Here is a 10,766-nt window from a genome sequence, read left to right as displayed (position 1 = left end):
AGGCACTCCCTGAGATTTTTGTCTAGATTCCCGTAAAATTTGCCACCTACCGATGTGCTTTCGCCCGTTGTACGGGGAGGCGTCTGTAACCAATCGTTTCTCTCTCTGGAAAATACGATTTTCCGTTTCCTAATCATTCCAATTTTCCGTTTCCTAATCCCCTCGCGTCGGCCTCCCGGCACGGGCCTGCCGCCGCTCATATCGGTTAGTAACAGACAACCTTATAGACGGTGCATTGTACCATGTGTCGATAGTAAAACCTATATGTTTTTTTGAACACATGTAAAACCTATATGTGATATGGCACAGTATTAGAGACAGCCTTTGTCTAAACAATTGTACATGCCCTTAGGAGATGCATGCTCCGCGTATGCATCATCTGCTCATCCCAGTCACCCGCGTACCCACCTAATAAAGCTGCTATTATCACTGATCTATCTTAGTTTAGTTCAGTTTAGTCAGTGCCACTGTCAGACACCGCGTGCTTATGCGGCGGTGCGTACTAGCAAAGTAGCAATGTCAGTACACGTACGTGCTTCCAAAGTTAAGCAGTACACAGGTATCATGCATGAACTTGTAGACAGGTTCACCGCATGGTGTTGCTGTACTGACGTGTCTTGTTTTAGACAAAAGGATAGGAGATAAACAACGAGCCTCTTAGTCGATTTTCATAGAAAAAAAACTCGCCAAACATACAAAGTTCAGATATAACAAACTAACAACAACAAAAAAACCATAAGACGGAAGTATACCACGCTGGAGTGTCCTCTAAGACCACACAAACGTTGTAACATTGCAGTACTCTGATTTTTTGTGATAAACATGGGTGAATGCTTCATCTACGTGTAATATCTCGTGATGGAATGACATTCGTGCAAGTCTGGACAAAAAACAAAATCAATGTTTCAAAAAGACATTTTTTTTGAATCATTTTTTACCCAGACCTCCATAAGTGTCATTCCATCACGAAAATTTACACACAGTTAAAATATTCATCAATGTTTGTTGCCAAAAAAAATATCAGAATTGTTTGAAATTTTCAATCAGTGGGCTTGGGATCGCAAGCGCGCTTTCACTTCTTCACCCATTGACCCGTGACGCCATAGAGTTCCATCCATGGCTTCCAGTATATGCCACATCCAACACCTCCTTGATCTTCATGACAACTTCCTCAATTCTTTTACAATCTTGTTCTTTCAGCAAGATGCTCGAGTAACCTAACTCTACCAAAGTCGGCAAAGCGTGCAATTTTTTATAACACCGGAAAGCAACCATGCTCGCTACGATATATATATTCACTCCGACATCTTCCCCACGGGGAGCGCGTCCATGTAGCACGGGCGGTAAGGGAATGCACGCTCGACGCCGTTCCGCCGGCCAACTTCCTTGACGAGCCCCTTGCCCAAATGTTGCATCCTCAAGGTGCTGAGATGGTATGCCATCGCCCTACCGTTCATGTGGAGGAGAAGCACGTCCTTGTGCGGATGCATTCCGATGATCCTGCAGTACCACCAGTAGTCCAGCGGCTCGAGTCGGTTAGCGGCACCTTCGTCCAGGTCGATGAAGTTATCTCGTCCGAGTCCCACAAGTACCCGGGCCCACTTTTGGCTTGCTCTTCTTCATCATCTTCCTCTTTGCTCTGGCCACTGAGGGGTTCAAAGAGGCTAACTTTTGCTTCACTGCTTTCGACCAACTCCCATTGCGCCATCGGTTTTATAACTTGTGACGAGAGTTTTATTTGATGACTGAAAGGACTAAGGTTGGTCTCATGTGTCAGCGTCCACCCTAACTGCCCATCAACAAATTCTGTCAGTTTCCACATCTGGAGTTGGAACATGTCGAGCGCCACGTAGTGGATCCCTTTCTCATAGCTTGCTAAGACCGACCTAGATGGAAGGATGCCTCTATGCTCTTCCTCGTCACAGGGTATTCCCGGCAGCTGGACCATATCATAGGTTACCCGTGAGTTTCTTAGGATCATAAGAATGTTATTGCCGCAATGCACATAGAGAGACCCTCGCCAATACACAGCCGACTTCCATATTTGGTTGTAGTTTTCATATGCTGGCAACATGTCGTAGAGGTGCTGAGAAGTGCAACAGCTTCCGGGCACAAACTCTCTGCTCTCCCACCTGTTAGTCCGTGACGAGAACACCATTAAAGACAACACCTCATCTTCGGGCTGATCCTCGACAACTAGCTCATGTATTTTCTCAACCTCACCTTGTTCTTCTTTTCCCTCTTCTTCATATGGCTGGTCTTCTTCAAACAAGCCGCATAACAGTTCTTGTGCTTTGACGCGGGATCGGACCGCCTCCTTTATAGGTCGTAGTTGTGTCATCGTTCGTGGGAATAGGAACACCTCGTGGTGCCGGGTCAAAGGCGAGGAAGATAGTCCAGAAATACAAAGTGGGCAGGGCAGGCAAGCGGGCGCACCGCACTGTCACCGGGTTGCACACGTAGTAGAGGCGGGGGCTGTCCTGGCAGAGGAGCAGGAGGCCGTTGCACAGAGGCCCAGTCATGCTTGAAGGGAGGACGCTCAAACACAGGCCCGTCATCGGCGAGGGTACGTGGCAACTTTCCCGCGCGGGCGAAGAAGGAGGATTTGTCGGTGGTCCTGTGTTTTTTGCGACTGAAGTCGCCGGGGACGGCCGTGCAATTGCTGGTGAAGATGCCGGGGAAGGCGCGCGATGGATCATGGATGTGCTCGTGTAGAAATTCTTATCGCTCGGTCGGTCTGGGCCGTGAGGCGTGACCGAGTAGGGTTTCAGGTACGTGCCCAAGTCGATTTCGCAGCGCACCTACCATGCAAGTTGATTCCGATCGAGAAATGCGTACCTACAGCTCTGACCAACTTGGAAAGAGAATTTTGAAAGCATTGCGTGATTTGCAATAGAGTTTGTTTTCGTGTAGGCAACAAACTTTATTGAAAAATACGTGACGAACAACTTTTAATGCAAAATAATCATTTTTTGTAATACACGATGATCTCACTTTTCAAATACAAGACGAACATTTTTATACACGCACCAAACATTTTTTAAACACGAGTTGAACATTTTCTTTGACATACATAGTTATTTTATAATATACTATGAACATTTTTAAAATACAAAGTGGACATTATAAAATCACATGACGAAATATTTTATTACACGATGAATAAATACAAGGTTAACATTTGTGAAATACATGATGTAAAAAAATTATACGTGATGGATTTTTTTTAATGCAATGAACATTTTTTAACGCAATGAAAAATTATACGTGTTTCTTTTGTTTTAGATAATTGCTGAGTGATGATGCGACCTCGGTACCGACAGTCTAATCGAATTAGGATGGCACTATTTCTGCCACTAGCTAGGATGTTTTTCATCCTGTTGAATTAGGATGGTGCTATTTGGACTTTGAGCGTGGTTCCTTTTTTGTTGTGTGTAAAGTACTTTTTGTCTGGATTTCCCATCACATGGCTCAGAAAAAAAGATATCATGAACTCACTGTCTGGAAATTACTCCACTTCTGATCTCAGGAATACAAAAAGGAACAATCGAAGGCTCAAGTCCGTTGAATGAGTCTTTGATGGAGTGATGAGTGATGAGTGATCACGCAGCCTTGCAGTGAGTGACACAGACTTTTGAGCTAATAGTAAGAAACTCCACCAACCAATGCTCCTGAATAACAAAAGTCAAACTGTGCATGCCAAGACCAAGACTTGGAATAGCATATCATGGACCATATATTGTGCCTGTCTCTGGTCATTCCATTGTCGTTCCCTTACGGTAGCTGTTCTCCCTCTTCCAACCACAACTTCCCGTATAAGAAAAAGTATGCACGCCAAGACCAGGACAAGACTTGGAAAATAAAGTAGACCATACATATATTGCTCTTGTGGGTGAACTCAGGATGAACTAGCTACTCTCTCTGTTCCGTTGCCATCCCCATCTGTGGACACAGGGGAGGAACGTCGGCATCGGTTGCGCACGGGGAGACAGGCAGAGCTCGGCGGCGGCTGTGGACTGGTGTGGCCAGAGGCGAGGGGGAGGCGTCGCTTTTATAGCCGGGCGTTGTGTGTACGCGCGGTGGGTAGGGGGCGTCGCCGCGCCACCCGTGAGAAATCAATGGAAGGCTGACCGGCGGCAGCCTTGGTATTGATTCCCCGCGGGAAACCGAGGCGTTGTGAGGATGACGAGGCGAGTGTCGCTGACTCGGCGGGCCCGCAGTTCGTTCGCGCCAAAATCACTCGCCCCGGCACCCCCGGGCGCCCCCAACGCGCCAGTTTCGGCCTGGGTCCGCCGGCGCCAGTTTCGGCCCAAACCGGCGAAAAATAGGCTCCTAGGGGCACGACTGGACCGATTTTTACGCAGCATACATATTTTGTAAGAAAAATAAATCCAGCACAGACAAGAAAATAGCTGATATAAGCGATCTCCGGAATTGCCTGGCATAACTCATCTTGTGGAAATTACTCCTTTTCTGTTCCTTGAGTCAGTCTTCGATAGAAATGGTGGTGTCCTGTCCTGATCCCATGGCCATCCATTGATTGGTGCCTGATTTTTTTAGATCCTCATTTATTCCGCTGCCGTGTATTACACGGTAGTTGTCGCAATCATAAGAACTTCCAGCCACAGCTTCTTTGTAGGAAATGTATGTATGCCTAGACGAGACGAAGATTTGAAAAATACCGTAGACCATACATAATATTGTGCTTGCGAGTGAACTCAAGATGAACTACTCTCTCCATTCCACTGCCCTTCACATCCTCTATCGCTAGCTGCTCTCTCCCTTGTCAAACCAATATGGCTGCCGAGCTTGGGCATCTCGCCCGAGCAGCTGCAGCAATTCTCTGCCTGTTGATTTTCCATGTTGCACTGTCTGATTCGCTTGATCAAGCGACGGTATCAGGTGGAACTGGAACCTGCATCACCGGGGAGCGGGAGGCGCTTCTGTCCTTCAAGGAAGGCCTTCTCGACCCTGCTGGCCGTCTCTCGTCATGGCATGGCGAAGATTGCTGTCAGTGGGAGGGAGTCCGGTGCAGCAACAAAACAGGCCATGTCGTAAAGCTCGATGTCCGCAACACCTACTTGCAACAGCCCTTGTATCAGATCTATGCGGATGACTACTATGAAGTCGACTCGTCCAAAAGCCTGAGCTTGTCAAGAGATGAGATGAGCCCCTCCTTGGCTGCTTTACAACAGTTGAGGTATCTTGATCTGAGTGGGAATGACTTCAATAGCACCAGCATACCTGTGTTTGTGGGCTCTCTGGAGAACCTAAGGTACCTCAACCTCTCGGGGTCAAATTTTGGTGGGATAATACCTTCCCAACTTGGTAATCTCTCAAATTTGCAATATCTTGATATTGGTGGTGGTATTTCTAATGATGTCATCGTAGTGGATCTTGCATGGTTGTCACGTCTATCAATGTTGAGTCATGTTGTCTTGAGAGGAGTGGGCCTCCCTGCTGTGCGGAGTTGGTTTCACGTGGTTAACATGCTTGCTTCTCTCAAAGTGCTCCGCTTAGTAGATTGTGGCCTTACCAACACAGTGGCTGCTACTTCAGTATCAATATCAAACCTCACACATCTTGAAGTCCTCGATCTATCATTCAACTCATTTAACACATCACTAGAGCACAGCTGGTTTTGGGATCTCACAAGCCTTAAGGAACTTTACCTATCATCTTGCTACTGGCATGGATCTATTCCTGAAAAACTGGGTAACATGACTAACCTTCAAGTCATGGATTTTGCTGAAAATGATTTTGTGGGTTTGATACCAAGCAACTTAGAAAATTTGTGCAATTTGAAAGAGTTGTATTTCAGTGATAGCAACGTTAATGCGAGCATAGGGGAGTTCATGGATCGATTGCCGAGGTGCTCATGGAGTACAATACAAGTATTGTCAATGGACAGAACAAATATGACCGGAGAACTGCCAATCTGGATTGGGAACATGACCAAACTCAGTGTTCTTTCAGCCAGTCGAAACATGATAACTGGTACTGTACCATTGGGAGTTGGATCCCTTGGTAACTTGACATCATTGGATCTCAGCGGCAATAAAATCGGTGGTGTGCTCAGGAAGGAGCATTTTTCTGGTTTACTGAATTTAAAGTATCTGGACTTGTGGGGGAAGTCGTTGCACATGGATATTGAACCAAATTGGGTTCCTCCGTTTAGACTAAAGGTCCTACACTTACAGTCATGCTCATTGGGTCCCCGTTTTCCGGAGTGGCTTAGATGGCAGACCGACATTGATTCTCTTGCTCTTCGAGATGCAAAGTTGGATGACGTTATTCCTGATTGGTTTTGGGTGACATTTTCCCAAGCTTCAGCTTTGGATGCATCAGGAAACATGTTGTGTGGTTCATTACCGTCAAATCTACAGCACATGGCAGCCATCCGTATTGTTCTGGAGTCAAATAATCTTACAGGTCTAGTTCCACGGCTATTCCCTATAAATATAACAACATTAGATCTCTCTTCAAACTCTTTCTCAGGGTCATTGCCAGCAGAGCTAAAAGCACCACAAATTTTTATGTTGTCACTGGCAGATAATAAAATTACAGGCACCATTCCATCATCTATGTGCCAATTGACTAGTGTAGCACGGTTGGACTTGTCACGAAACAAATTAACAGGAGATGTTGTGCAGTGCTGGAAGGAGTCAGATAACAGTTCTTCAGTGTCCAGAGCAAACTCTGCTGATCAGTTTGGTTCTTGGATGTATAGTCTAGATTTGAGCAACAATGGTCTCTCAGGTGAATTCCCTAAATTTCTTCTGAGTGCCTCACGATTGATGTTCCTCGATCTTTCATACAATAGGTTCTTTGGAACATTGCCAAAGTGGTTACCAGAAAAAATGCCAGAGTTGGAAATCCTGAGTGTGAGATCAAACATGTTCAGTGGTCATATTCCCAAGAATGTTACCTGCCTTGAAAATCTTTATTATTTGGACATGGCCCATAATAATATGTCAGGAAGCATAGCATGGTTGCTATCAAACTTGAAAGCAATGAGAGCCATATATAAGGATGAAACTGACTATGTTTATATGGATAGCATGCCAGTAATCACAAAAGGCCAAACACGTGATTATACCTTTGACGTCTTCAGCCTAGTGGTGAATCTTGATCTGTCGTGTAACAGTTTAACAGGACATATTCCAGAGCAGATAAGTTTGCTCATTGGGCTCACCAGTTTGGACTTATCAAGTAATCAGTTGACTAGCAAAATCCCAAACAAGATTGGTGATCTGAAGCAGTTGCAGTCCCTCGACTTATCCAACAACAAGTTTTCTGGTGAAATCCCGTCAGGTTTGTCGGCTCTAACCTATCTGAGCTACTTGAACTTGTCATACAACAACTTATCAGGCCCGATACCATCCGGGCCGCAGCTGCAAACTCTCGGCAACCAGATTGATATCTACATCGGCAACCCCGGTCTCTGCGGTCACCCTATCTCCAAGAACTGCTCTACCAGTACTACTGACGCAGAGCAAAGTGTCGTCCATGAAGATGCAGATCATATCGCGTATCTCTACCTTGGGATGAGCATAGGGTTTGTGGTCGGCCTTTGGACGGTGTTTTGCACCATGTTACTGAGGAGAACCTGGGCGATTTCCTACTTCCAGTTTGTTGACAAGCTGTATGACGAGGTTTACGTACGGGTGGCTATAACTCGGTCTCGCCTGATGAAGAAGACCCGCAAAGATGCAGCGTCAGTGGCCTGCTTCATGTGCAGTTGAACTGCCCAAGAGATGTATGTTTGGTGTGTACTACTATATGTACTAGTTTCTGGTGCTATTATTAGCTACCTGTAAAAGGTATTTAATGTATTGCGACACAATATATCTATATTTGTATGGGTTGTAAACAGACTTTTCTGGTCTGATTGTAAACCACAGAAAGATGGATGATTTGAATCCTGCTGAATAGTACTACGATGGCTTTTTTGTATCTTGGCAGCTAATTAACTCACACAATACATGCTCGTTGTTAGTGCTCAGTTGTATCCTCATGTCCGTCTCATGGACATTATTTGTTAGGATATGGCAGGAATGATCCAGCTTGCTAAGGTCCAGACAATCTGACGGGGAATTTCTGTGCTCTCTTTTCTTTTGAAATTTGATGTGCTCCTGGCTAGCTGAAAACAGAGGATTCAATGATTTCAAGTTGAAGACTGATTCTTAGGTTCAATCCAAGAATTCTTGGTGTTAACTCGGAAGTGTGCTCTTCAACCATGGTTGCAGATATCCTTGGGGCAGTAGTACAAACCATCTGAAATATTTACTCAATATTTGTCAAGAAACTGGAGAGTCAGTGCTTGCAACAGTAGTCCCAAGCAAAGTAAGTTGTGTAGCATGGGGTTTATTTCTAGTTTATGGTTGACGAGGACACTACTAGGTTACATTGTGCAACGCGATTTTAATTCTTATGATGGGAAGAGTGAATTTTATTGTAATTTACTGTATGATAAGGTCAGATGTAATCTGCTTTGTGATAATCTATCGATTCCGATTTCACTGCAAAATGAGGACATTGACCTTGCTAGTGGCTGCTTCTGTTGGTTTACTTTGTTTGAAGTTCGTTGTCAGGTGCATGGATATCTAGTGCCTGTATTTGATCTTTGGCGCACCAACGGAATCATGAATAAGGTAGTTCAATTATATTATTCAGCTCTTTTATGTTGGTTTCCATGCGTTCCTGTTTTGAAATATATTTACTTTGGCCTTTTTTTTAGCAGGAAGAAAATTGATGCCACACTGAGAATATCAGGTATAACTTATTTTCAATCACAAGATGTGGAATGATTTCCAAGATTTAAAAATACAATGCTCGATGATGGTTTGAGGTTTGAGCTGAATAATGCTAACCTTGTGCAGTTACCTCATGAATATGATTTGTAGCGGAAGACTGTTGGTTTTGTAACCGTTCTCCCAAGCGTCGTGGATCGCTATGCATTCTATCAGCTGCAATTCATCTTCTTCTCTCTACTGAACCTATGCGTCGACTAGCGGCTATAACTTCTGATGAACCGTAGCAATTTGAGATTGTAAGCAGGTGATGTGCTGTATTGTCCTCCTCTTAATTGCTTTGCTTTTCGGTTTTAGTAACAAGCAACTGAACAGCATGCATCTCTATCTTCACACTGTTGGAAGATAGCCTGATGTGCTGTAAGGCTAACTGGAAGTGCACAATTTGATCATTTTTCTGTTGTCTTTTACCCTGCCTGCATCTTCAGAGTCTGGTGACTTGCTCCTTCTCCATCTTCAGAGTCTGGTGGCTGCTATACTTCATGCCAGGTAGAGTAACATAGACTATCTGACATCCCACATAGACTATCATACAAAGACTGAAGATAACTAGTAAATTGTACGTGCTTTGCACGCCATTTAAATATATATAAAAAGCACGGGAAAATACATTTGAATATGTATTATCTTTCCTAGAATCCTATCGGACAAGATCCAACTTGGTTCTTACCTTTATAGAATCCAGATTGTTCTAGACTCTTTTTATTAGAGTATCAGATAAGCATGTGAATAGATGCTTCTAGAACACATGAGATGGTTGAGTTGGGGGTTCAATTAGAAGGCCACGTGGCAGAATCCTATGAGTTGAAAACTATATCCAACGGATGATAATGCTCGGATTTGCCTTCTCTTGACCGTTGGATGGGCATATCCAACGACCAATATTTGAAGCTATTGGCACACTATATAGTGATATAGATAAAATGACACAAACAGAACAACCTGATACTGCAGTGTTTTTTTTTAACATCTTTTTTTTGTGTGCTGACAGATACTACAGTGCTGACTAGCATCACACAACAGATAACCAAGTTTCAGAATTAACTGTCAGCCTTGCAGCCTGCAGTCCCTGCAAAGAAGATCAGCTGGCATACCAGGTCCTGGTGGTACCTGGAGAGAGGCTCAGCGCTGCCTTCGGCTACAGCACATCATGTCTCACTGCCAAACCAAAAAGGTGACGCGTTCTGAAAGCTCAAGGCTCAAGTGGCACAAAACAGAAGAGCAAGTAGATATTGGGGTGCAGATCATCAAACACACGCACACGCGCACAGACGCACACGCACATGCACACAGTTTCAGAATTGAGTGTCAGGCCTTGGGAATGATGTTATTAGTGGTCATTATTTGTTTATGTGTCCTTTGCATTCATTGTTGAGTAAATAGTCAATTTCTCGATTAAATTAATCCACGAGTAAATCACTAGTATGGCATTGATACAAATAAACGCATACTGATATTCAGTCAAGCAAGCACATACTACGCTAATTGCAGAGCGATCTACGTATAACGCTAGCATGGCTAAAACAGAAAACAGTAAGAGCGGGATAAACAAGTTATACCCTCCAGTAGGCCATGAAGAGGCCGCGGTGTTGGTGGCAGCAGCAGCGTTCTCGGCGGCCTTCTTGTCGGCTTCAGCTTTCTCGGCGGCGGCACGTTCGGCATCGGTGGACATGGTGATGATGAAGGCGACGCGGACGTAGAGGAAGTAGACGATCGGAAGCGAGCAGTCGCGTAATCGCTGCCCAAAAACCTATTCACCCCTCACCCGCACAAGAACCAGAAGGGCGTGGTTTCGGAGACCTGCTCTCCCGTCGACCGTGTACGCGGCGGACGGGATGGAGTCACCGGCGGCAGCAGCAGCAAGGGAAAGACGGTGGGCGTGCGCGTGGAGCAGATGTGATCTGTTCGTGGCGGCTAGGGTTAGGAGACACCGCACACTTATATAGGCGCAGC

At 45.0% G+C, this 10,766-nt stretch overlaps 1 protein-coding gene across 1 annotated transcript; it reads left to right on the top strand.

Annotated features, from left to right (window-relative positions):
• The first annotated feature begins 4,700 nt into the window (after positions 1–4,700).
• Positions 4,701–7,941, top strand: LOC123095588 (receptor-like protein EIX2). Its single transcript, XM_044517103.1, has one exon. The coding sequence runs from the start codon at positions 4,797–4,799 to the stop codon at positions 7,743–7,745; it is 2,949 nt and encodes a 982-aa protein (XP_044373038.1). The 5' UTR covers positions 4,701–4,796; the 3' UTR covers positions 7,746–7,941.
• Positions 7,942–10,766: the final 2,825 nt, after the last annotated feature.

This window comes from Triticum aestivum, chromosome 4D (genome assembly GCF_018294505.1).
Source record: "Triticum aestivum cultivar Chinese Spring chromosome 4D, IWGSC CS RefSeq v2.1, whole genome shotgun sequence".
Taxonomy (NCBI): domain Eukaryota; kingdom Viridiplantae; phylum Streptophyta; class Magnoliopsida; order Poales; family Poaceae; genus Triticum; species Triticum aestivum.
This window is presented reverse-complemented; position numbering and strand designations above follow the sequence as displayed.

Excerpts from the sequence above, each read along its gene's own strand:
- LOC123095588 (XM_044517103.1), top strand. The coding sequence starts at position 4,797 with ATGGCTGCCGAGCTTGGGCATCTCGCCCGAGCAGCTGCAGCAATTCTC.